This window comes from Cryptotermes secundus, unplaced genomic scaffold (assembly GCF_002891405.2).
Source record: "Cryptotermes secundus unplaced genomic scaffold, Csec_1.0 scaffold1232, whole genome shotgun sequence".
In the NCBI taxonomy this organism is placed as follows: domain Eukaryota; kingdom Metazoa; phylum Arthropoda; class Insecta; order Blattodea; family Kalotermitidae; genus Cryptotermes; species Cryptotermes secundus.
The window spans coordinates 98,228-126,140 of record NW_019719383.1 but is presented as its reverse complement, the minus strand read 5'-3'; the positions used below and the strand labels follow the sequence as shown (position 1 = coordinate 126,140).

At 38.0% G+C, this 27,913-nt stretch overlaps 1 protein-coding gene across 1 annotated transcript in view; it reads right to left on the bottom strand.

Annotated features, from left to right (window-relative positions):
- Window positions 1-2,166: 2,166 nt before the first annotated feature.
- Window positions 2,167-27,913, bottom strand: part of LOC111866594 — a 56,487-nt gene continuing 30,740 nt past the window's right edge. Inside the window, exons 7-14 of the mRNA XM_023855701.2 lie at window positions 26,972-27,031; window positions 24,666-24,764; window positions 8,950-9,153; window positions 4,742-4,990; window positions 4,500-4,660; window positions 4,315-4,390; window positions 4,064-4,226; window positions 2,167-2,390 (exon numbers count right to left, since the gene is read on the bottom strand). Coding sequence (XP_023711469.1) covers window positions 2,300-2,390; window positions 4,064-4,226; window positions 4,315-4,390; window positions 4,500-4,660; window positions 4,742-4,990; window positions 8,950-9,153; window positions 24,666-24,764; window positions 26,972-27,031 — 1,103 coding nt within the window. The 3' untranslated portion in view covers window positions 2,167-2,299. The remainder of the gene's footprint in view (window positions 2,391-4,063; window positions 4,227-4,314; window positions 4,391-4,499; window positions 4,661-4,741; window positions 4,991-8,949; window positions 9,154-24,665; window positions 24,765-26,971; window positions 27,032-27,913) is intronic.

Below are 27,913 nucleotides of genomic sequence, written 5' to 3'. Positions count from 1 at the left end.
TTAGGTTTGTCACACTGCCTCCTACGCATGCATTGTTAGAGATGGTACTACTGTGGTCATGTGATCGAAGTTTTACCTTGATCACATCATTTTCCTTGATGCTGTGACAGTGTAAACATGGCCGCTCTGCTAGCAGTGTGCACCAATGATTAACAAAGAATAGTGATCCGATTTCTCTGATTGGAAGGTGTGTCAGGGTATGAAATTCATATGTGAGTTAATCACTATGAGCCAGAATCCAAAAGCCAGAGTATGGCGTGGAAACACCCGGGATGGCAAACGAAGATGAAATTCAATCTTTCGTGGGAAAGGTGATGCTAACCGTTTTTTGGGACTCAAAAAGGCCTATACTGGAAGACTACCTGGAAAAAGGGTGTACAATCAACAGTGCAAGATACAGTGATTTGCTGGCCAACAAGCTGAAGCCAGGAATTCGCACCAAACGCCGAGGCCTATTGTCGAAGAAAGTGTTGTTGTTGCATGACAATGAACACTCACACAAGGACGGCCAGACCATTGAAACCATTAACCATGTGTGTTTCGAGGTGCTGGAACACCCTGCCTACAGCCCAGATCTCGCCCTTTCTGACTATCATCTCTTTGGACCGCTTGAAGATGTTTTACAAGGTTTTTGATTTTCTACGGACAAAGAAGTGGGGGAAGCGGTGCATAAATGGTTGCACGACCAACCGAAAACCTTCTTCGTGGAGGGAATACGCAAGCTTTTGGACGGTTGGACCAAGTGCATCGAAAAGGGAGGAGACTATGTAGAAAAGTGAAGTACTTGTTCAACCCCTACTTTTGTATTTATGGATTGGGAAACAAGAGTGTGGATAATTTTTGACTTACCTATGTATATATGTATATAGCATCATGAAAGTGATGCCATTTGTTTCTCTAGTATGATAAATATGATACCATCTGCTAATGTTGAAGGTAACTGGTTTAAAATTAAGATTCAAATTAAATGACAAATGACAAAGAACTTTTATCTTTCTGATCTCACGTCAAGAAATGGCTTTACACAACCTGTAGTACCAGCATTTAAAACTCACACACAATATTCTCCACAGAATTGTCCAAAATATGGAGAAATTATGTAAATGCACACATATATAATATATATTGTAACGTGGATGGCACAACAGGAAGTAGGGGTCATGTGAGCTATGCGTTCTCATGAGTGATGTCACATACCTTCCCTCCTTCCATCATTACCCAACACTCAGTAAACACCCCTCCCCGCTAGGCTGTGACGTCACGCAATAGGCCAGTCCATGCATCGACTATTGCTAGGCAATGCATAGGTAGAAACACTTGACAGCAATACCTGATATCTGTTGCCGAGCAGGAAGGTGTTCTCTATGATGTCCGTGCACCGCTGGAAAGGGGGGAGGTATTTACCAAGCATTGCGCCATCCATGTCACAACGGCCGCTACACAGGAGGAAGAATGAGACAACCATGCACGGCATCTGGAAGTGGAGCCTGGGAGAGCGAGCTCTTCTAGGAAGTGGAGGAACACTAAGGAAAATCTTATATGAGATCTATGGTCCAAAAAACATGAAACAAATGCTAAAGGCTTCCAGCAGGATGCAGAGAATCATGGATTGGACATTGTGCAGGGGTCGACCCCCTCCAAAGCGGAAAAAGATACTGCAAGCAGAGGAGGAACTGGTAATGTAGAAACACCGGCCTCCCCAGATTGAATGAGGAGTGAATGTGATACAGTGGATCGACAAACGCTGGAATATGGAATTGTTCTGGACGAACAATCTTAAGAAGGGAGCGGATGTGATGGCTGGAGGATAGTCACTGCAAGAGGTGTAGCCGAACCAACAGAAGACACAGCATGCACAGCCTTCAAACAAAAAGGAATGGGAATGTACTGTTAAGGTGTTTGGGAGAAACAACCTTTAGAAGGGAGCAGTGTGACATGGATGGGGCAACAGGAAGTAGGGGTCACGTGAACTTTGTGTTCTCACGGTGACATCTCATACCCCCACCCCTTCCATCATTATGCAACGTTTGGTAAACACCTCTCCCTGCTAGGCTATGATGTCACGCAACAGGCAAGTCCGTGCAGTGACTATTGCTAGGCAATGCATAGGTAGAAACACCTGACAACAATACCTGATATCTGTTGCTGAGCAGCAAGGTTTTCTCTATGTTGTCCATGCACCACTGGAAAGGGGGGGGGGTGTTTACCGAGCATTGCACCTTCCATGTCACAGTATAAAACAGTATGAAAACATCTCTTGAAATGTAATGTCATTAATACTTTCATAATTTTCCAATCTTCAGTTCAGTTTCCTGTGTGCCATCTGCAATTCAAATCTCCTGTTCAACCTTACTCCACGAATTACTGTTCTGGACTCTTCACGTACTCCTCTGCAAATTAAAATAGATCAAAAGAACATACAAAATGTTTGTAGCTGGAATAGCTGTCAGTATAGCAATTAGTCTATGAGTATATGCTGGGCAGGGAATTTTCTCTTCTCTAGAGTGTCCAGATTGTCTGTAGGATATATCCAACCTTTTAGCCAATTACCAAGGACTGCCTCTCCTCTGGTTACTCACCTAAATCTGGTGCTGAGGTGAAGAATCCGTAGAGCCTATAATCACTCAGAGCCCTGCCCCCTTTCCTTATTTTCATTTCAGTTAAGTTCATACTGTCCTCAAATTTTCACTGTTTTTGCCAAAGTGCGTGTGAGAATATTCTGAGTTCAATGCAGATGCTAGATTAGTTCAGCAGTTTCAGAACATGAGATCCTCAGGTTTCAGGGTCTGGCAGGATATTTTAAGAGGATGCAGCAGGAAGAATAGTGGGCAATGAAGACATTCAGCATTCTGTACTGGAATATGTCAGAGTGTCTAAGCTGTGATAGCTGATGAAGTTACAGAAAAGTAGGTGCTCCTGTGGTTAAGCATCATGCTCTGAAGAGAGGAGGAACAGAAGTAAAACTCCATTCGTTTTTAACCCCAGCACTAGAAGCAATTGAGTGGTCAAATTAACACTCTGCTTCACCTCAAGGAAAAGAGTCCCTAGTACCCATTAGATAAGCAGCTGGGTGGCACCCAGAGCCAATCTTGTGTGATAAAAAGGGCAAAGTTCTTCATGTGCTCAACTAATTAAGCACTATGCTATTAAGACGTATGGGGGACTGGAGGTACTGACCCACGTTTTCTTGACCTCAGCACTAATTGGAGGTGAGTGATCAGCTTCAAGCCCTGGCTGATTTACTCTTAGGAAAGGAGCCACCAGTACCCATTGGATAGGAGGCTGGGTGGGCCCCAGAGCCCATCTGGAGGACATGGAGAAGTAAAAATTCTTGACCCCACAGAGACTTGAACTCTGACTCCCATTGTCCAGTCTGTAGCCAGTCACTATACTGACTGTGATATCCGAGCGCAATCTCATGTGATAGCAAAGAGAAAACTGTCTAACTCAAATGGGAACTGAATTAGTCATCTGCCTGTAGCCAGAGACTTACTGACTGGTATATGCTCAATAAAGACACTGGAAGATATCAGTGCTATGGTTAAACATTTTCATAAAGAACTCCCTCAAATGCCTTGCAGAGGCAACTGGGAGTCTTAAGTTTACTCATAAAGAAATCACGCCATGAACGTAAACTTTTTACAGAGTTGCCACAAACATATGCATAACAGCAAAGAGAATTTTCAACATCTTCTACAATATGGGGAGGTTTTTATTTTGTAATTTGTAAGCCAAAAGCCTGTCAATTCTGCTAGTAGCATCATAAAACATCTCTGCCTCAGCAGCTCTGCGATTTGGAGGAAACTTAAAGGCAACTGTAGAAGTGATGCCAGATATTTCTATTCTGGTGCTTTGTTTCTTTAGTAACACAGTGTGATGTTGCAGAATACTGCAGGGTCTTGGGATGTAAATGAACACGGTTCAGCTTATGTATCATTCCAATGATTATTTTGATGTCCAAAGATAGAAAAGTAAATAGAAATGAATATTTGATTGGGATTTAGTCTGGGGATTTCCTGATTGAAAATCTAACTACATACAAGAATCATGTGTTTAGACTCACCGTGACTTTTGCAATGGCAATTTGTTTGCAACCATTCGTTTTATATCATTATGCTGAATCACTCTCCCTTTATGTGGTTGTGGATGCTGAAAAATATTCCTTTCTGCAGCAGCTTTCTGTGGGATGTTCCTAATCACCTGGTTCGCAGGAAGTTCATTTCTCTCTGTAACCAATAGGTGATCATATAAATGAGTACTGTCAGTGAAAAATATCACCAGCCAGAAGTGAATGGAAAATTGAAGAATACATACGAGTCATTGGATTTCTTGATAGCATTTGTTTGGCTGTAGATGACTGGGCAGAGAATACCATCACTGGCTGCACATCCTGAGTATACAGAAAAACAATTTTTTGTATACATTTTAAGGTTCAAAGTGGAGACAATTTTTGTGAAGTACACACACATGCATATTCACCAACATGCAAAAGCACTCACCTTCACAGCTTTGGGAGAGAATAACATTTTGGCTCTCTCAAGTTTCCTCTGATGACAATCAACAACAGATTCCATTTTTTCAAATACTTTTTTATGAATGTTTGTGAAATCTGGCATCTTTTTTACAAATGTTGGTATCTTTGTACCCTTCAATGGTGTACCTAAGAAACAGTACAATACCATCATCAGCAAGAATTCTGAAGTTGCACTGAACAATGTTATTGCTATGTTAAGTAAAATACCTCTTTTAGGATGAAGTTGAGATTCAGAAGGTGCAACCAATTTTCCTACTGGGCTGAAAAATACTGCCTTTGAATGACCTTCCTCGTCTATTCTTTCTTGTGGGCATGAAAAAGACCTCTTCCTTCTTCCACTTTTGATATTTTCAATATTAGATGAACAAAATTTGTCTTTACTTGGACATGGTATTTCAAATGTGGTACTCATTGATTCAGAATCTGAGATTTCATTTTCTTTATCATCTGTATCATCTACAAAATGAAGAATACATTAAAAGATGTAAATATGTCAATTAAAAATACACTGAAATTATGGTATCAGCCTAAAAATATGTACAACATGTAAAATATGATTCATGGAACAATGTGTTCAAGCTTCACCATAAGCTAATAATTACTTCTAAAACTGTGAGAATGAAGTTATGATATTCCAGTCTGGTCAACACATTTCTGTGATACAGGTGGCATTTAGAGAGTACGGTTTAGGCTACATGTTAAAACACTGATATTTTAATACTTTGTTGCAAATTCATTTTCATTCATCGGTAATCTGTCAGACGACAGGTCCACAGCCTCTTCCAAAACAGTTTCTCCACTTAATGCGATCTTCTGTTTTTGGAAAGAGACTATCCAGGAAAAGTGATAATGTGGTAGTTTTTCCATTTGCTTTCCAGATCGCAGTACAACAGCCATTCAAACCACTCTGGTCACGCCTGTTGCTATACGAACTTGAACCATCTTGAGCATCATTTTCTCTGTGCTTCAAGTTGCCGCTGATGACGCCGCTTCCGGCATCAGTTTTCGGTGTCTCTCTTCGTCTGATGCCTACCCTTTGACCTGTCCAGCAAGGGAGGCCCTGCCAGTAGCTACGCTACCGCTGGTATAGCTCTCAGGGTCCTTGGCATACTCAAACACCCTCACCAACGAGGGGTGTTGCAAATATGCTTTAAAAATTAGCCTATTGGGCAAAATGGCTGGATCCAAAATAGAATACAATGGTGTTGCTCAGTTACTCTTGCACTGTGGCCAAGAAAATTATTTTGTGCTCCCATTGCTTATCCCATCAACTACCCTGCACCCTGAATACACTGTAAAAGTCTGCTGGTTGGGACTTCATGTTTATCACTGGGTTTCATAAAATGAGATTCAAAGTCATGGTACCTGTGTACTACAAGCATTGACAAATGCACAATATATGTATATATATTTCAGTAGCCTTGATACTCGATACAAGTGGGATAATTAACTAAGTACAATTTGTATAGGTGTCCTTATATGTGCCAGTGACCTGCCAGTTGTACTGTCACAGATTTTAACTAGTTCCTATTGAACTGCAATAATTTCCAGCCCTGGCTAGTGAGGATTCTGAAATAAGTGACCTCTGCCCAATTACACTCTTTTAATGTTCTAAATGTCTTCTAATCCTCCAGACTTCTTTACGGCTCCATAAGAGAGATGTCTCAGACGTGCTTTATTTCTATAATTATATCAGTTGTACCCTGTTATGCTGTGAGATCATCATGGATTGTAGACAGTTTCAGCTATTTTGAGTTAATGTATAAAGTTTCAAGGGATTGTCATACCAGCCATTGTCTCATGGAATATATATTGCGGCATGTAGCCCTGTTATTAGGAAACGATTGTGGAACAGACAATTAGACAATGGCCTGTAAACAGCCACCGAGGAACAGTGTTCTCTGTGCAGTCCATGCCAAGATGTTATAAGCAGGAGAGTCAGTGATGTGAAGAATAGTTGGTTGGTGAATTAGTAAGAAAACTGCTTGGGTCCAGTTGTGAGCTGCCACCGTGAGAAGCTAGCAGCTGAGGCCGGAGTCCATTCAGGAGCCCAGAGGAAGGGGAATGTTTGCTGCTGGAAGCCACCATCATGCAGACTGAGAAGACATAGTATGTGTAATACTGAACTGTGAAGAACAGTCACAAGTTGTTTCAAAGTCAAATAAATCCAGTCATCAATCCAAAACCTCATCTACAGTAACTGCATGCATGTGACAATATGTTCCTGTTCTTATATTCTCCATTATACATCTTACTGGCCTATACTTTTGCCTTCCTATTCCAGTACCTGTTTCTACTTTGGAAGCCATCCTATCGGGTTGAAATCTTCCTTCCCATTCACTGTGACCTGGCAACATAATGGGAGGCACTTGAGTAGACCACTATATCTGATTTTATTAAGAGAAAGGGTTCTTTATTCATGTCCCATGAAACTTTCATATGTCCAGTCTCTACAAGCAAACTGCAGTGGGGTTTGAGCATTTCAGCAAGGACATCTACCTCAATAAACATGCGCATGAGCACTTCAACTGAAGCTCCTAGCTCCCCATATTCAGAAGCAGGCCAATTTCTGAAATCTGAGGTCATCTGTGCCACTCTTGAATTGCCATATTTATTCCCACAATTTATGCCTCCAAATAATGCATAAACCCTCCTTTTAGACAGGAAATTAAGCAAAAAGACTAAACATGGCATTATTACCCTTATAACATTCTGATCAGCACATTATTTTTGTGACAAAGTGATTAAAATTATATGCATTAATATGGAGAAATTTAACTGTGTTGTCTGCAAAAATTATGCAGTGGTCAAAATATTATTAAGGTGCACTTTTCTCGATGCTAAGCATTTAATTATGTGGTGGAATCCACAGATGCAAATTTACACACTGTGTTGCCATATTTCATTCAGCTTTAATAGAATTTTCCACAAAAATTATGTATCAGTCAAAATGTTCATCTCAATGTTCATCAGAGAATCCTATAATGGTGTCATAAGCATGAATATCCATATTGCACTATCATATACGTAACATCAACATAAACTGCATTTCCATCAAAATTAAGTGCCATTCAAATTTTATGAAGGAAAATTTTCATCTCAATGTTCATCAAAGAACTTCATGAGTCTGTAGACACAAATTTCCATATTGTGCTGTCACCTTTAATCAGACTATCTGTGGAAATGATATCAGTCAAAATGGTTTCAAGGGACATTTTCATCTTAGGGTTCATCAAGGAACTACATGCAGTGCGTTTGCTGGAATATTCACATTGTGTTACCACACAGCATTTACTTTAATTTTGTTTTCTGAAATAATTATGTGTTGGGGGGGGGGAGACTCTATCCAAATGTTCATTAATTTATTGCATGGTGAAGTACATAGTCACACTGCATTCAACTATAATTAACTCAGTCTAATGTGTAAAATTAATCTTTGAAAAATATATTAACACTTTACCACAACTGTAGACACAACTTTTGTTTTCTTTTTTGCATGCTGGGGGGGTGCATAAATTACGAGAATAAATATGTTGAATCTGACACTCTCATAGCAGTGAATATGAAGTATGTTGGCTTTTAAGTTGTTATGCAATAAAGCCCTGCTTGCCACCTGGTTCTGCTTGTTTCATGCTTGGCTTAGTCTTCGATGCAGAATATGAAGATGATAAGTTACTCCAAAACATTATAATTTTTAAGAAATTCACAACATCGCAAACCAGAAGACCATTTTTTTTTCATGGTAAAGCTTGTCACACCAAGTAAATGTCATGATGGGGCTTACCACTGTGCTGGAGGTCGAGAATACCGCTTTTGGCTTCATACAATACTAATATGAGAATATTTCCACCTGTCATTATTCACCATTCAACCAAAGGCTGAGCAATGATACAAATGTTTAACACCTAAATTCTTGTCGGATGGATGTTTTACTGTTATGGAATATATTTCAAAAGCAAACCCACTGCACCAAAAGCATATATATGACAGCAGTGACAATGAAAATGTAAGAAATTTGCTTTTGGAATATCTTCATATTGACAAATACTCTGTGGATATGTGAGCTCTAAAATATGCAACAGCTGCAAATTTTCTATTTCCAAAAAATGATCAAACTGGTTCCCTTGTTACATGTATATTCCTTGTCTGCAAATATAAGACGATTCTCATTTCTGAATGAAAATAAAATCTAAGAAACACCATCTTATATTTCTGTAAATGCAGTATTGTCTCTCGTGCATGTGCATAAAAAAATTAAATTCCTATTAAGAATAAAACGAGTTTCATGTGGCTAATGAAAGGAATCAATTAGACCACAGATTTGTTCATGTCAAAAATGCATACTTAATAATAATAATAATAATAATAATAATAATAATAAAAATTCTTTTCATTTAGACTAATAAACTTGATACCTTTTGGTGTTGATGTCCTGCTATGTCCTTGCATTCTGAGAGGTGAAACAGTTATTCTTTTCTTTCTAGTGGAATTATACAGTTTGTCAGGTTGAAAATCTTGCTGGCTTGCTTCTAATGAAAACCTGTTGTCTGATTTAATGGTCTCATTTTTTATTTCAAATGTCTCATTCAAATTACATTTTGTACTAGATTCATCTGCACCTAGAAAATAATTTGTGAATAACTTTTATTTTAACATTCAGCATCCTGCAAAGCAGTTTCAGAGGAGAAATGGTTTCAGTGGCATATCCATGAAAATAGAATGGTTAACACTTCGCGGACCGGTGATTGGCATTTTTAAACATACTACCCTAACTTGTGCACTGTTCACTTATTCTTCCACTTGGAATGTTCACTCTTCACAACTTTCACGAGGGTATTTTTCCACATATCACTCAAGAGTCGCCCTGGGGGGTCCACATGAGGCCTTCATGGGGTGGGAAATGATGGGCCCGGTCGTACTAAGTCTTTGTGTGACCCTGGTTCTGCCGCCACCATCTGGACTGTAGCCCAGGCCTTTGCCACATTCATCAGAAATGCTTTGTATTTCAATTTTGAATCAGGGTTTACATTTTTTTTAGATTTTTTGCTGTCCCCGCAATGTTATTACCCGCATTATCGTCGGAGCTACTGTCACTTTTACTGGCCATAATTCTTTGTTGTCCCCCATCAGTCGCTGTCTGAATGACAATTAATCCATTATTATGCGTCTCACATGGCAGGTCAGCTATGTCATCGGAGGAGAATTTGTCCTTGATCCATTCTCCCCACTAGCTACTGGCTGATACACACAGCTTGAAGAAGGCAAAGCATTTTCCTTTATAGTCGGTTAAGTAAACAGCGAGGTCAAGTTACTGACTACTAACTAAACATTCCAGAGTCTTATCACGCATCTGCAGGCGGTTGCGTGCAATGTAGGTGGCGCCAGAGCGATGTATAGTGTGTTGTAACTTATCGCGTTCTAAAAGCCTGTTAACACGCGAATGGTCCGCCATGTTTAAAAGCAAAAAAACTTTTAAAGGGTGCGCAGTCCGCAAAGTGTTAAAACAAGGCATAATAAAAAAAATGAATTTAGACTGAGATGTTTATGAAAGACTTACGAGACGACACAGGCTGTTGGCTGACAAGAAATTGAAAAGGAGAGATTGGAGACATTTTGTCCTCTGATCCACACAAAATGGATACAATTGCAGAAGAAAAAGAAGTAGCAGTTTCAGTTAGTCTTCAAGGCTCTCTTAAGCAACCTCTCCATTTAAAGCATTTAAAATGATTCTGGCCTATTTTCTGGTATTCTGAACACAGATGAGATCTGTGAGAGGTAATTACATGAAGATTTCAAATAGTGGTTTACTTACTATCAAGATGTATGCTTTTAGAGCAGCAATTTTCAACCCTGTTCATCTTATATCCCCCCCCCCCAATTACCTTCAAACCCTCACCACCCAAACAAATTTGTATTCAAATAAATGTAACCCTTTGTACTAATATTTATATTATTGTTTAAGATAAACTCATTTGTAATTAGTGCCATATCAGATCTGTGATTAAAAAAATCCCGATTTTTAAAATAAAAATGCTGCACAGTGCTCTTCGTTTGGCAATGAATAATCCCTACAAACATCACAATCTAATCATTCAATGTTATTAAATATCTGGATTAATATTCTGGAGGGTGCTTATGGAAGGCACGATTAAATGCAGCTAAAGAGAATTATTTCAGTTTGATTTTATGTTAAAAATGTATTCTCTTCTCACAGTTTCAAGGCCCACTGCTTTAAGGCTTTCACATTTTTGTTATCACTTACTCACTCATGGAGCTGAGCCTTTCTTGAGAAGCCGCCAATTGTGCAGCTATTGAAGAACTTTCCAGCATTTTATGGAACTCGAAGGTTCACTACCGTGTTCACAAGAGCCATCCATTGGTTCATAACTGGAGCCAAATCAACCTAATTCATAAAATCCCATCCTATCTCTGTAAGATCCATTTTAACCACCTATGCCTCGGTCTTCCCAGAGTTTCCTTCTGCCTTTCCCACCAATATCCTATATGGATTCCTCTTCTCCCCCACTTGTGCTACATGACCCACCCATCTCATCCTCCTTGACTAGATCATTCTAATTATAGTTTCAGAAGACTACAAACTATGAAGCTTCTCAATATGCATTTTTCTCCAACCTCCTGTCACTTCATCCCCCTTTGGTCCAAATATTCTCAACACCCTTAGTGTATGTTCCTCCCTTAATGTCAGAGACCAAGTTTCACACCCATACAGAACCACTGGCAAAATTATAGTTTTGTATATTACAATTTTTATGTTTTTAGACAGCAGACAAGAAGACAAAAGGTTCTGAACTGAATAGAAGCAAGCAATACGCAAATTCAGCCTCCTCTTAATTTCCTCCTGAATAAAGATTTGATTTGTTACTGTTGTTCCCAAATATCTGAACTGTGCCACATTTTCAGAACATCTGTTAGCTACCTTTATGTCTTGATTTTGCCCTGCATTCTGTCGACGAGACAGCAACATGTATTTAGTTTTCTCTGTGTTTACTTCTAGACCAACCTACTTCCTAGCTTCAGTTAAAGACTATGTGTTTTTCTTTACAGGATCTATGTTATCACCCGGTAGATTCACATCATCAGCACAGACCAACAGCTGATGTGACCCAATTAATTTCAGTACCACCTGGACCTTCCTAATGGCATATTCGAAAGCAAAGTTGAAAAGGAGTGGCCATAAAGCATCTCCATGTTTTAGACCATTCTGGATAGGAAAATTATAAGACAAATGTTTACCTATACAGATTTTACAATGTGTTTTGTTTAAACACATTTCAATCAGCCTAACTCGTTTCATGGGTACCCCAAATTCTATCAGAATACTATACAATACTTCCCTTCTAACTGAATCATAGGCTTTCTTCAAGTCTACGAATATCTGATGTACTGTCTCATTGTACTCCCATTTTTTCTCCAAATATCTGACAAATGCAAAAGATTTGACCTGTAGTTGATCTGTTAACATTGAAATCCACACTGATAATCCTCAATAAGTGCATACATGTATGAACTTAACACTGAAATATGAATATTGGATAAAATTCTGTATGAAGTTAATAGCACTGATATTCCCCAATAATTACTACAGTCCGTTTTAACATCCTTCTTGTGAACTGGTAAAATAAGATTCCTTCCACTGATCAGGCAATTTCACATTTTTGTTACAGCTATCAATATCATCTGAAAGGTAGAGATCTGCTTGCACTAATACAGTCAACTCTCGATTATCCGGGATAATGGTGGGCATGGAAATCACGATTAATCGAAGACCTGGTTAAGACAAATGTTATTAAAAGTAGTACTGTAATACTGTACCTTCATAATACTATAGGCCTACCTGTATTTAAATTTACTTAACTTCTATTACTAATGTTATATTTTAGCGTCCTGTTGCACTGATTTATGTCCATGATTTATTTAAACCGTCTTGCAGTGCATACACTCATCTATCTCCTTCTCTCACTCGCACTACATGTTTCGGCATAAAAATGCCATCTTCAGGTGCTTACTCAATCCACGCCAAACTAGTTCATTGCATGCCTTGTCCTCACATTAAAATAACTAAAATATATATCTATCATATACATTGACAAATGTCAAACGTTAAAAATATTAAAATTGTTCAGGATTCCTCATCGCTACGTCGCATCTCACTACGCCAGTCACGCCCATCCTCCTCTGTTGGAGCACTCCTTCACTATCGTGTGTGTGTCTGTAACGTGAATTTTTTATTCATTAATACCGCATTCCGTATTTTATTTATTACTTGTGGTATTACAATTTTTTAATAATACTCACGTGCTTTTGTTGTGTCTTGCTCCTGTGACTGCGTGTGTTATACTGTTGGGCCTGCTGGGTATGTGTGTGTGTTCTGTCTTCGTTTTGAGTGAGTTATGATGTTGTGGGAGTAGATGTGGTGGGGGTGGGGTGTTGTTATGTTGTTCTGTGTAGATAGTGTTTAATTCGTCGTATATTGGGTTGTATATTTCTTTATTTATATTATTCATGTGTGTGTTTTTCTTTGTCGTTCTATATATATGGTAGTTCTCCAATGTGTTCAAGTATTGCCCCTTCCTACCTGTTGCTATGATATCCATAGTGTTTTCTATAGTACCATATGCATGTCCTGTGTTTAATATGTGTTCTGAGTATCCTGTATTGCTGTTATTGTGTCTTATGTCATGTATGTGTTCTTTATATCTGGTATTAAATTTCCTCCCGGTTTGTCCTATATATTCCTTGGGGCAATCTAGGCATTTCATACTATATATGCCGCTATTGTTATATTTATTTATTTCTGGTCTTGATTTTAGTATATGTTGTAAATTGTTCTTAGTTCTAAATGCTATTTTTAATTTTGTGTCTCGAAATAATTTTGTGATATTTCTTGTTTCTTTTCCTATATATGTGAATGTTGCCCATTTCGTTTTTGTTTTTTGTTCTTCTGAATCCTCTGTAATGTTCTGCTTTTTTGCAATGTTTTGTTTTCTACTATTTGTAGTTAGTTTTGTAATTATATCTGTGTTGTACTTGTTATTTATGAGTATGTTGTTTATAGTTTCTATCTCATTATCTTTTGCTACTCTGGTGATGGGGTAGTTATTTACTCGATCTATGAGGTATTTAATACCAGATATTTTGTGTTCATGTGGGTGACATGAGTCACTTGGTATTATTGTGTCCGTTGCAGTGTGTTTTTGGTGGATTGAGAATTGTAACTTTTCCATTTCTCTATATATTTCTATATCTAAGAAATTTATAGATCTATGGTTCTCTTTCTCTATTGTGAAATTTATAGTTGGCTACAGTTTATTAAATTCCACAATCATGTTGTCAATATTTGTTTTGTTTATATCATACAGTATTAGTATGTCGTCAACATATCTGAAATATCCAATTATTTTCTGATTTTTTAATATGCTGTATATTTGTGTGTGCTCCATGTTCTGGATGTATATTTCTGCTAATATTGCAGATGTTGGAGCTCCCATAGCTAAACCATCTGTTTGTTTGTAATATTTATTTTTGTACTGAAAATAATTTTGGTCTAGTATAGGATTCAATATGAGTAAGCACCTGAAGATGGCATTATTATGCCGAAACATGTAGTGCGAGGGAGAGAAGGGGATAGATGAGTGTATGCACTGCAAGACGGTTTAAATAAATCATGGACTTACTCAACCTCATTTTTATGTCATCTCATGGCCTAGGTAATACTTTTTTTACATTATACTGAAGTGTAAATTAGTTATTTCAATCACAGTGTTCAACAACATCCAACACTTTTTACGAATATTCACACTTAACACTTAAAAAATTTAATATTGTTGTTTGCTTATTCGCAGCATTTTCCTTTTTACGGATATCCGTACAAAGCCTACGTGATATTAGCTTGTCACTTAATAAACTGTTCTCTTCACTCTCAAGATAGTCTAGTAAGGATTCCAAATGATTAAGAGCAGCACCATGTGATATTTTCTTACTAGCAGCACTGTCCACCTCTTCCTCATTCTCACTTTCTTCCCACTCTTCTGGCTGCACCCCCACTGAACTTACGGTTTCGTCACTGCTTAACATTTTGAAGCCCGGCTCACAAGAGTTTCTGTTGAATACTTAACACAACACGCTTCCTTTTACACCCTGACATTTTGCTAACACACTTAGAGATCGATACAAAGAGACCAACTGGGGCGGTGTATCTGTCCTTGAAACTTTCCACAAATCCTGACATTCTTTCACCCCTACCCTAGAACATTGTGTTAGCATAACGGGACCAAACACTGCAGAGCTCGGTTCACACTAGTATGAAAATAGTGTTACAAGTCACCATGTGAAACAAAAGTGAATGAATATTAAACAACATATAAGCCTCAAAAAAGCCTCAGTAGCCCCAGTTAAGCCGCAAACCGGTTAATCCGCCCCCAGATAATCGAGAGTTGACTGTACTTCAAAAGGTTACTTGACTGAGCCCAACGATGATACTGATTCTCAGGTATGAAACCCAAGGACAGGGGATGTAGCACGAATGAGGGAGAGGAGGAATGCATATAGGATATTGGTGGGAAAGCCTGAAGAGGACCATTGGGAAGACCAAGATGTAGGTGGGTGGACAATATTAAAATGGATCTTAGTGAGATGGGATGGGATGGTATGGATTGGATTGATCTGGCTCAGGATATGGACCAGTGGAGGACTCTTGTGAACACGATAATGCTGGGAATTTCTTGAGTAGCTGCACAACTGGCAGCTTCCCAAGAAGGGCTCAGCTCAGAGGTACTGAACCCTCTGGGAAATATACCATTGAAGCTAAAGCCCATCAATGTACAGATCTATCCTCTACTGTGTTCCATAGAGAACTACATAGATTTTTCTGAGTGTACAGATTTGGCTAGTACACTTTTATTTCACTGGGTCTAGTACACATATTGATTGAATTTAACTTTGTAACTGAAACTGATGAGGGGGGACATGGCAGCGCAATTGGTTGAGACACTATGCTACAGGCTGGAAGATTGCAGATTTGATTCCCAATGAGGTCACTTGATTTTTCAATTGACCTAATCCTTGCAGCCACACTATGGCCCTGGGGTCAACTCAGCCTCTAACAGAAATGAGTACCAGGAATCTTCCTGGCGGCAAAGAGCGGCCAGCACATAAGTTTGACAACCTCACCACCATCTGTGAGGTGATTGGCTAGAAAATGCAGGACCTTTGAAGTCTCACATTCCTATGGGCCTCCATAGCCTGTTACAGGTATAGCTTTACTTTTACTTTTTTTAATTGAAGCTGATGAACAGATACTTGGATACTTTGTGATATTTCTATAAAGGAGAGCTATTTGGCAATCCCAAATACAGAGTCTTTTGTATAAGTGAATAGAGTAATACATAATTCAGTAACCCCATATTTAGCAAATTCCTGCACTGAGTGAATATATTTTCAGATCAAAGTGAGGCCCAATATAAACAATGTATTATTGCCCATGTAGGATTTGAGGTTCTCACAGCAGTGCTTATGAAGAGTTCAATCTTCTGAGATATAAGGCTGTGTAGTCTCCTGAAAGCCAAACCAACCTTTCGGAGGAACATGTCACCTCCATCTTCAGGGTCAAAGAATAAGCTGAGCAAGAAACCAGCTTGATTGCAGGTGGGAAGCAGAGCAAAACGTCAGTTGACTTTCAACAGACAACATGGCATCATAACCCAGAAGAAACAACTCTTTTTATTATACCTCATGCTTGGTAAAGAACCATATTATTGTAAGAAATGTTTTACCCTCCACAACTCATATCTCAATCTAGTGTGACTGTGGATCAAAACAAACAATATTCAAGTTTTATTTCTGCTGTAAGTCATTATCACACAACAGTAATGCTTTGTGACAGGCATCAAATACTGAACATGCATGGCTTGTGGTTTCATAGCTACTTTGATTTTCGGCAGAGGTTCATGTCAGATTTTATCTCAGAAATTGATTTCATATTATTGATCATTTAATTGTTTAGTTAGAAACAGTCCCCCAAAGGTGTCGCCACCTTGTCGTGGTGATGGGGCTTGCATGACTGTGACTTGGAGAGCTATGCTGGTGGTAGTTTAACTACTGGTAGAGTCACCCGAGCTGGAAAGGGCAAAGAGTACAGTCCAGTAGAGATACCCTGATCCTCCAAGTTGGAGGTTGGGCATGAGGCTAAGAACCTCATCGTGTAGAAAGAATTTTGTACAGAAACGTAACAACCAGTCTTGGATAAGTGGAACATATTGGAAATGGACTAAGAAAAGGACAAGGAACAATGACATTACTATGGCAACTTGGAATGTATGCAGAATGCTGCAACCCGGGAAGGTGCAGGAAGTGACCAAAGAAATGATATGCTACAAAATTGATATTATGGCATTGCAAGAAATAAGATGGCGAGGAACCGGCATAACAAATACACAAGAAAAAACCGGACAGTTTTGAAAAGGGCTTATGACAATAATAAAAAATAATAAGAAAAAAAAAGCATGCTGGAATATGAAACAGTTAATGATAGAAACTGTAAGTTAAGAATGAAAGGGAGATATGGCAATATTACAATAATATGTATCAGTACATGCCCCAATGGAAGAAAAAGAAGAGAGAGAGAAGAGTTCTATGAATGTTCAGAGGAAACCTATCATAAAATTCAGAAGTACGATTTAGTAATAACAATGGTAGACTTCAACGCAAAGATAGGGAAAGAAGGATATCACAAGAAAGTGGCAGGAAAATACACAATACACGACATCAGTAATGAAAACGGTAACTTACTAGGACAGTTTGCTACCAGAAATGAATTGCAGAAAAAAAGCACAACATTTCCACACAAAAGCATACACCTAGGAACATGGAAAACACCAGGATCAACTGGAGTTAATCCAAGAGACCATGTGCTAGTATCGTTAAGACACTCTACCTCAGTCACAGACATGAAGAGTAGCAGAGGGCCAAACTGTGGTACAGACCAGTACTTAGTCAAAATTAAAGCAAGAGAAAGAATTGCTAGTGTACGAAAGATGGAAGGAGTCAAGCCAAAGAAGTGGGGTGTATAAAAACTACAAGAAAACAAAGAAATAAAACAAGGATGTCAGAGGAAAATTGAAAAGAAAATAAGAGAATGCAATGAAGGAAACAGAAGAAAATTAGAAAAGGATAGAAAAAGCAATAAAGGAACAGTGGGCAAAGAAGGAAATCAACTTAATAAAGAATGGTTTCATGAAGAATGTGCAAAAGTAATATCAGAGATGAAGAATCCTACAAGAAGAATGCTACAAAGAGAAACAAGAGCAAATTGTGAAAGATATCAGGAATTAAGAAGAAAGCAAATTAGAATATATAAGAAGAAAAAGGAAAGAATGAGGAAACAGAGAAAGTAAATAAATTCAAAGATCAGAACGAGAAAAGAAAATTTTATAGGGCAATAGACAGCGGGAGGGGGGGGGGAGGGTTTCAACCAAAAAGTAATGGCTGTAGAAATTAAGACAGTGAAACAATAAGAGAAGAAGGGAAAGTACTAGAATGATGGGAAGAATACTTTAGAGAACTACTGAACATTGAAAAAGAAAGGAATGAAAACGACCAAGAAGAAGAGTAAGAGAAAAAGGCAAATAGGTAAATACATCAACACGTGAGGAAATAGAAGAATGTATTCAGAAAACAAAGAATAACAAAGCACCAGGAGAAGGCAGTATAACAGCAGAATTGAGTAAGCAAGGAGGAGATGGAATAACGGACACCATGCACACATTTTCACTATGATATGGGCAACAGAAGAAATGCCACAAAGATGGAATATAGGAATCAAATGCCCCATTCTAAAAAAGGAGATAAACTAAAATGTAGAATTTACAGAGGAATCACATTACTGAACGTAGCATATAAGATATTATCTAGTGTAATAAAAGGACGGCTAAAGATGGTAACTAAAAAGATCACTGGAGAGTATCAATGCGAGTTTCACCCGAATAGAAGTACAACTGACCAACTCTTTGTAATAAGACAAATGACAGAACAGTACTACAAATACAGCATGGACTTGCATAAGCTATTTATAGACCTCAGACAAGTATTCAACAGCGTTAACAGAGACAGACTTTATGAAGCAATGAAACAGATGAAAATACCAAATAAATTAATTAGGCTAACTTGAATGACAATAAATATTACACAAACAAAAGTTCAAATAAAAAATAAACTAAGCACAAAATTTGAATTTAATGCTGGAGTTAAGCAAGGGGATGGTTTATCAGCAGTATTATTCATAGCGGCATTACACAGTGTAATAAAGAACATTGATCAGAGAGGAAAAATTTGTACAAAATCAAGCCAAATATGTGCATATGCAGATGACAGTGTCATAATAGCTAGATCCAGAGAAAAGATAATCGTGATATATAAGAAAATGGAAGAAAAAGCAGGGAAGATGGCATTAGAAGTAAACGAAAGAAAAACAAAATATATGATTATGTCAACATCAGAGAGTAGGAAGAAACCACAAAATTTAAAGGTAGAAGGAAAATTATTTACAGGAGTGAATAGTTATGAATATTTAGGAAATATGATGAATAATGGCAATAGAAATGATAATCGTGTTAAAGAAAGGATATAAGCTGGAAACAGGGCCCATTTTGCAAATCTTAGTATACTTAAAAAATTAAATTTCAAGAGCAGCTAAGTTACAGGTATAAAAGTAAAAAAAGTAAAGCTATCCCCGCACCAGGCCGTGAAGGCCCATAGGGTTGTTAGACGTTGAGGGCCCCACATTATCTAGTCAATCGGCTCAAAGATGGTGGTAAGGTTGTCAGCCTTACATGCCCGACGCGCTTTACGCCCCAGGAAGATTATTTAATTAATTGCTGGTACTCATTTCAGTTAAGAGTCTGAGTCAACCACAGGGCCATAGTGCGGCCGGAAGGATTAGGTCAAATGAAAAAAATCCAATGACCTCATTGGGACCTGAACGTGTGACCTTACGGCCTGTAACATAGCCCCTCAACCAATTACGCTATCGCGTGTCCCCTAAGCTACAGGTCAGTGTTTAAACGAAATGTATAGTACAGTCCATATAGGTAAACAATTGTCTGATAAATTTCCTATCCAGAACAGTCTAAAACAAGGAGATGCTTTATCACCACTTTGCTTTAGAATATGCCATTAGGAAGGTCCAGGAAAAGCAGGTGGGACTGATATTAAACAGGACACGTTAGCTGTTGGTCTATGCCGATGATGTGAATCTACTGGGTGATAATACAGTTACCATAAAGAAAAACACACAGTCTTTAATTGATGCAAGTAAGGAGGTTGGTCTAGAAGTAAACACAGAGAAAACTAAGTATATGTTGCTGTCTCATCACCAGAATGCAGGGCAAAGGCGAGACATAAAGGTAGCTAACAGAAGTTCTGAAAATGTTGTACAGTTCAGATATTTGGGAACAACGATAACAAATCAAAACCCGATTCAGGAGGAAATTAAGAGGAGGCTGAATTTGCGTAATGCTTGCTTCTATTCAGCCGAGAACCTTTTGTCTTCTTGTCTGCTGTCTAAAAACAAAAATTGTAATATACAAAACTATAATTTTGCCAGTGGTTCTGTATGGGTGTGAAACTTGGTCTCTGACATTAAGGGAGGAACATACACTAAGGGTGTTTCAGAACAGGGTGTTGAGGAGAATATTTGGACCAAAGTGAGATGAAGTGACAGGAGGTTGGAGAAAAATGCATATTGAGGAGCTTCATAATTTGTAGTCTTCTGCAACTATAATTAGAATGATCAAGTCAAGGAGGATGAGATGGGTGGGTCATGTAGCACAAGTGGGGGAGAAGAGGAATGCATATAGGATATTGGTGGGAAATCCAGAAAGAAACAGAGCACTGGGAAAACCAAGGTGTAGGTGGGTGGACAGTATTAAAATGGATCTTAAGAGAGATAGGATGGGGTGGCACAGATTGGATTGATATGGCTCAGGATAGGGACCAGTGCAGGGGTCTTGTGAACATGGTAATGAACCTACGGGTTCCATAAAATGCTGGGAAATTCTTGAGCAGCTGCAGAACTGGTGGCTCCTCCAGAAGGGCTCAGCTCCATGAGTAAGTAAGTATATTGCTACATATGAGGCAGAAACTTGGACCTTAACAGTAACAGAAGAGAATGCACTGAGAATGTTTGAGAGGAAAACAATACGCAAAATATATGGACCAGTGATGGAAAATAATATATGGAGGATAAATACAATAAGGTGATAAACACAATACTGAAAGGAGAAGATATAGTAAGATTTATGAAGTCACCGATAATAAGATGGTTGGGGCATGTTGAAAGAATTGAAGAGCCAAAGAGCATGTAGTTACTATAGGATTCTGACGATGGTGTATAACACATAGAGGTATTGGGTTTTTGGACTTTATCCATCGTCCTGGTTTTTAAGATAACTAAGAAAAAACATGACATTTCGGAAACTGGATCTGTTTCCGTCCTCAGGTGAGGGAAAACACCTATTCTGTTGGGTCCCTTAGAATCACTGGACCAACATCTCTGTGTGACAAAGAGCATGTCAAAAGGAAGGCTATATTCCAAAAGAAGAATAGGAAGACACGGGATGAGATGGCTAGATAATGTTGAGGACGAGCTGAAGAAGATAAAGGTGAAAGGATGATAGAGAAGACAAGGAATAGAGAGCAGTGAAGACTGGTTGTAGAGGAGGCCAAGGCTGACCCAGGTCTTTAGTGCCGAGTGGTAGGCAGGTAGAAACAGTTTCCATCTTTCAGAGTCTAGAAATTAATTTAATATTTCTCATTAACAGTGTTTATATTACAAAAAAGTTTCTTTAAGAAATAGTTTTTTCCCCTGTATAGTAGATTTCATAAGATGAATATATTCTATATGCAATTTTGCACAACTTCACCCTAAAGAAAGTAGCTACTCAGTGTAAGAAACGCTGTTCCCACACGGGATCATTAAATAGGGATTTCACTTTATATTAGTTTCAACAGAATTCTGTATTGAAATGAATCACGTATCAGTCAGATTCCCAAGTCTTTAGTTTTACTGACAAGAGTCCTTCTTCATATACCCTTTGGAAAGTTTGTTTCTTGCCATGTGAGACAGCATATTTCATTTTCTCTATGGGCATTTCAATAGATTCAACAGAAACTGGCTTATTCCGCTTTATAGCCACCAAAATGTTTAAATTTGAATGCTTTCTCTCTAAGTTGCCTATAGGTCCATCTGCAATTTACGGTAAAATCCTGATTTGATTTCTTGATATACAAGTCTCCACACTGTGTTGTCCCAGCAAAAGCCCCATATAAAAAATGTATAATTTTTCACAAATAAATGTACACAAGAATCGTTATTGTGAAATTTGTGCTTCAATTTAGCATCATATTTACTCAAATGGACAACTAGGTTTTACCCTCTACTTTCAACTTTAAAAATTAGGGGGTTTCCCAAACTTCAGCATGAAAAATACACTGATGTTTATAAACGTTTGAAACTTTTAGTGAGTCAAGTTTCTAAGCTGCAGTAAATGCTGATGTCAGCCTAGTTAGTGAGAGAGAGAGAGAGAGAAATATATTTCAAAGTCAGGGGCCATACCCTATGACAAGTTTCTCCAAAGAACCACTAAGGCTACGAGTCAAAAGCCGCAGTTTCCCACAAAGAAATATTACAGTGAATGTGAGAAATAAACTGGCAAACATATAGGCATACCATGTTTTAAAATATTTGTTTATTAATTTATATATTATTAAATGCATCCTAGAGAAATATAATTGGGTGGCATGGATTGCATTAATCTGGCTCAATGCAGGGATCAATGGTGGGCTCTTGTGAATACAGTAATGAACCTTCAGGTTCCATAAAATGTTGAAGAATTCTTGAGCAACTAGTGGTTCCTTAAGAACTCAGCTCTATGGAGTTAGTTTGTTTTTATATTATTATTATTTATATTCAATAATTGCATAAATACTGTACATGTATTATAAAACCTGTTCTTAAAATTAGAACATGGGGTGCGGGAAAAAAGAAACTGAATTTAAGTAGCAACTGCTATGTAACCTGGTATATCATACACTATTTTCTGCTGTTTTCACTTATGTAACATATATTTGTTCATCTTTTGTTAGATTAAAACAAGTAATTGTAATTAAGAATGGAGTGTCATTTTCTGTTTGAATTCTGTATCAGCCCAATTTAAGTACAGAAATCCTGTTCCAAATGCAAAACTTCAGGGAATTTCAATGTATATCAAACAAGTTTTCAAGAGTATGCACTAAATGAATGATATCGCCGATGTAACACACTGATGATCCAAATTTATGAAAAAGCAGATAGAACACAAAAATTTATAGAGGGATTACATTACTTTGACACTTTGTTAAAAATATATTAATCATGAATCAGAAACTGAGAAGACAGGTGGAAAATAAACTGACAAAAAAACTATGATTTCAGAAACGACCAACCAACAGTTGAGTTAATTTGTGCAGTTTGGCATAAAATGGGGAAAAGATGAGAATTTGACAAAGACACATATGAATTTTATTGATACTGAAATGGGAAAAGAATGTTTCTATAGGATTCACAGAGACAATAAAGAATATTTATGGCAATTCTGAAACACCATAGACATAGATGACAAAAAATCAAAACATTTTAGAGGAGTTAAGACACTAAAGTATTCTGTTCCCTGTGTCATTCATCACGGTAATTCTGATTCTCTGTATGACGTCGCACTCTCTCCACATACTCACATCAGTTTACCTTACTTGCAAGTGTATCTCATTCTGCGAATAAGTGATTCCCTAACTTCAAACCCAGTTTCTTTAAAATTGGTTCTGATGTGGAATACTCAAATAATCAGGTGATGACTTATTAAGGCAAAACTAAAGTTCTTCCTGTGCCCATGCCCCATGCCTAAAATGCATACAGAGGCACATTTGTAGCCTCAGCATAAGACACCAGAAAAAGACCCAGTGTACGTGGTCCATCAGTAAAGTTTGCGAACTCATTGCAGTAAAAGTGCTACATACCTCACTGCTGAATGTCACTGTGGTTGCTTTCAAAGTACTTCCCTTGGGAAGCTATGCACCGATGTCAGTGCCTAGGCCACCCTTCAAAACAATTTTGGAAATGTTTTTGTAGAATGGCCTTCAGAGCTGCTGTCTTATTACTCCTGATGCCATCACTGTCATCAAAATGCTTTCCTTTAACTTTGGGAACAGAAAAAAGTCACCGACGACTAGATCCGGTGAATAGGGAGGGTGTTCCAGCACATTGATTTGTTTATTAGCTAACCACTCCCTCACAGGCAGTGTTCTTTGATGAGCTCCTCTAGAATCATTTCTGTGCACACCTTCCTCATGTCAAGGTCTTCCTAAGTGTTTCTCTGACGATGTTCGCTTGCTCTGCTATGCTCCTGAGAGTCAGCCAACGATTTTCACACCAATTGGACAAACTGTGAAATGTTTTCTTCAGTTCTGCTAGTTGCTGGCTGTCCTGATCTCTCTTCATCAGTGATACTTTATCTTTCCTCAGAAAAACATGTCACCCACTTGCAAATTGATGTTTTCTTCATAGCCCTATCCCCGTAAACTTGCACTAAGATCTCTCTGATTTTGCTTCCAATCTTGACAAGTTTAACAAGAAATTTAATGTTTGTTCTGACATTCTCACAACGGCACACCAAAACACTCAGACAATAACAGACGCCATTCAGAAAGAGACTGCCATAGATCAACGACAGCATAGCTGTGAAAAGAATATATGCCAATGTCATCAACCAGTACTGAGTTTTCTGTTCATTACTGCCATGGCAAGCACATGGTAGCGAGTTCACGAACTTTATTGTCAGACCTCGTATTTTGGGCAGACACCATGGGCTCCAGACCTGGTCTGGACACCATGGTGGCAGAAAGAAAACTTCCTCCCCTTCTGCGAACTGAACTCTGGTCATCTAGTCATATCCAGTGACTGAATGATTGAGCTAACCAAGCTAATGTTACAGCAGTTTTGCTGACCTGGAATGAGATGTATCAAACACACAAAATATAGAGAAAATTATTTTCATTACAAAAAACATAGATGAAAATCACTCACTTGTGTGTTGAGCCCAGCAAGTGGTCTCAGTACTTGTGGTTGTGGTGTGGTGTTCATTACCTCCACTGGTTGCACAAACATTCCCGCTTGAATAAAAGTCTGGAAATAAAACTTATTTATTTCAATCAAATATATTGTCTTCAACACGAAATTGAAAAAGATCTTCTTTTGTGATTTATTTTAAAATGCTCTAAGTATCTTCACCATACAGTAAATGATAGGATGACTGATAGAATAGGAAAGAATTTGGAAGGTACTATGGTCTGATTTAATATCCCAGCATTTGCCTGAAGGGACTAAGGGAAACCATGAGATACTTCCAGCCATATGTGCTAAAGAAAATATCTGCAACTTTGAGAGACTAGGAGGAAACAAAGACAATTATAATAGGCAGCCATATAATTTGAACTTTATATCAAGGCAGTTCAAGTGAATGGGATCCGTACCATGGATGGATAAATACTAATTCAACTGGCCATCAATATTATGAAAATATGAAATAGCATTTAGTTCACAAAAATCTTACTTTTGTATAAAAGTAAATGTAAAGTTATATCTGTATTGAATTATATAATTAAGCACTATGTTATGAAAAGATAGGGTTGCACCTCATCCTAAAATATTCTCAGATATAATATACGAGTAAATGTTCCACCTGTTAAAAACCTATTTATTCACAGTACTAACAACTTCATTCCAGAGTTTCAAGCACAAATAATTAAATCCTACCTACAAATAATGATTTTGTGTGGAAAAATTTTAACCATTCAGGCTTATGGAATGCAACTCCACACATCTTTCTGGAGCCTTTCAATTTCATGACAGCACACCTTACTGCCCTGATTGGATTAGGGGAATATCCTTGGATCCTCAATAGCGTGTTCCCTTCCTACGTAGGCTAGCACTGCCAGGTCTTCATTGCATTGCATTCCTTGGATACAAAGTAGGTCAAAATGACCATAGGATGTGGAATATGTCACATGTACAATACAACTGAAGTTTTCACGCAAGAAAACCCAAGAACAGACAGTGGTTACAACATATGAGACTATTAAAAATATGTCCATATATATACATGAATAGTGTCAACTTATGCTCTTTACACAACCTTTAAACGGATGAGTCACTTTTCAGACAAAAGGTATTCATCAACACAGTAGAATGAGTGTGTGTTTAATTATGGTTTTAGTCATAAGACTCGAGATCAGACGGCAGATTATTGAAAATTCTGATCTGAGCATAATATGCATTGCTTTGCTATAAGCAGCATAAATTTATTTTGACTTTGGCAATACCTTCTTGTCGAGATCAAAGTGAAGGTGGCCATATTAAACATATGTTTTCTGTTTCTTGACAGAGTGACACCTCAGAGGGTGTGGTGCCACCTTCCAATCCACAGGATCTGTACTCCTTCATAAATCCAATAATAGGACTGGAGTTGACCAAAGGCTAAATGTTTCTCCATTTCTTTATGATTTTCGTGCCATCTGATAATTTATAACAGACAAGATAAAAAGACGCTTCTTTTTCCTATGACTTCAAAAACACAATGTTATAGCCGTATCTTTCCACAACCTACCATATAAGGAATTCACTTTTATCAGGTCATTAGGCAAGTTTAATCTTATAGATATTGCTGCCAGCACTTAGCAATCTCTAACAAAGGTGTTGCAATATGTACCAGTTGCCTGTATACATTTTATGTCCTAGGTGCAGTAGAGATGACATCAGTTCCATCACTATGACCATTGTGTTTTCCCAAGAAAATTCAAAACTGATAGCTGTATCCACTCACATTTTTGTAGTTTATTTCATGCCATACTGGACCGTTTTTGAAGGACCAGTTCAGTTCGTACAAACGAAAGCCTACCACCGCATATGACAAACAAGTGCACATCTAAAAATTTATGTTCAGGTGTTCCAAAGGTGTTCTCACTTTAGGCAGACAGCAGCACCACACCAAACGTTTTTTTAAAAAATGTGAATTAAGAATAACGTCTCAAAGAGCATCACAATAGCAGCAGGTACTTTAAGTTCAATTTTTTCTTTTTACGGGGGATTCTTCTATTGCATCCTTTATCATTTGAGATAGTAATATTCTCTCTGAATCAGTATCTGTTCTCAAGACATATAACCAAATTAATCTATGAAATGGGAGAGAGCAGAGGCTACCCATTGATTAACGGCTGTCGTGATTTATATGGTCACCTCACTCACTCAGATGTACACATGCACATCAAGCTACTTACATACCTACTTAACAGATTAAATTAGTTTTAGAAGTAGAGAAACAAAAGAATTCTTACCTGAATAATTTTCATCACTACTTTCAGCTAAATCCGTACATGGGAAATTATTTTTGTAACCTTGAGAGAGAACACCACATAAGTCAGTTTAACAGTTGCAATAAACAGTCAAATGTCAGTATAATGAACATCCAGGGAATGACAAATTATATCTGTTGTAATGAAATTTCAGTGTTAAAGGGAATTAAACAATAACATGCACTTCATTTTTATAAAAACCACTATTTCTGTTTACATGTTGCATTGTGTATTCCTGGTGACATCAGTGGATGGGGGCAGGGGTTAATAGCATGCTGCCCTTAACCCTTTGACGTGGTCATTTAAATTCCGCGGCCGCGGCTCCTGCGGTAATATATTCAGCCGGCCATTTAAATTTTGCTCGAAAATTATTTATTCATCATTGTTCTTAAATTCTATGAGATAGGAACATGAAACTTTCACTAAAATGATCTTAAAAGGTGGTTTTATAACCTTACCTTATAATATGAACCCCCTTTATATCTTCAATGGAAGCAGGTTGTTTAGTATTTGAGCTGTGAATGGTACGCTTTGAAGGATGAAACTTTCACTAAAATGATCTTAAAAGATGGTTTTATAACCTTGCCTTATAATATGAACACCCGGTATCTCGGCTATGTAAGCAGGTGACGCCTTGAAGCATTAGTCTAAACACAGCGCTCGCTCACATCCCACCACACCAATACTGCGTATCTTTACTTTTGCTTTTTTTTTTCTAACCACACTTCTGTGCGGTCTTCTTCCCCGTGGGGGGAATACAAGTGGAAATGTCCCTCCGTGAGTCGTATATTTTGACAGATTAGCTGCAGTAAATTCAACCTTTGTGTTATCATAAGAAGGGTTTGGTGCTTCTGCGTTTCAGATTCCAACCTTTTCGGCTCCCCAGATGTCGTAGGGGTGACCACAGAATTCATGAATTTATTA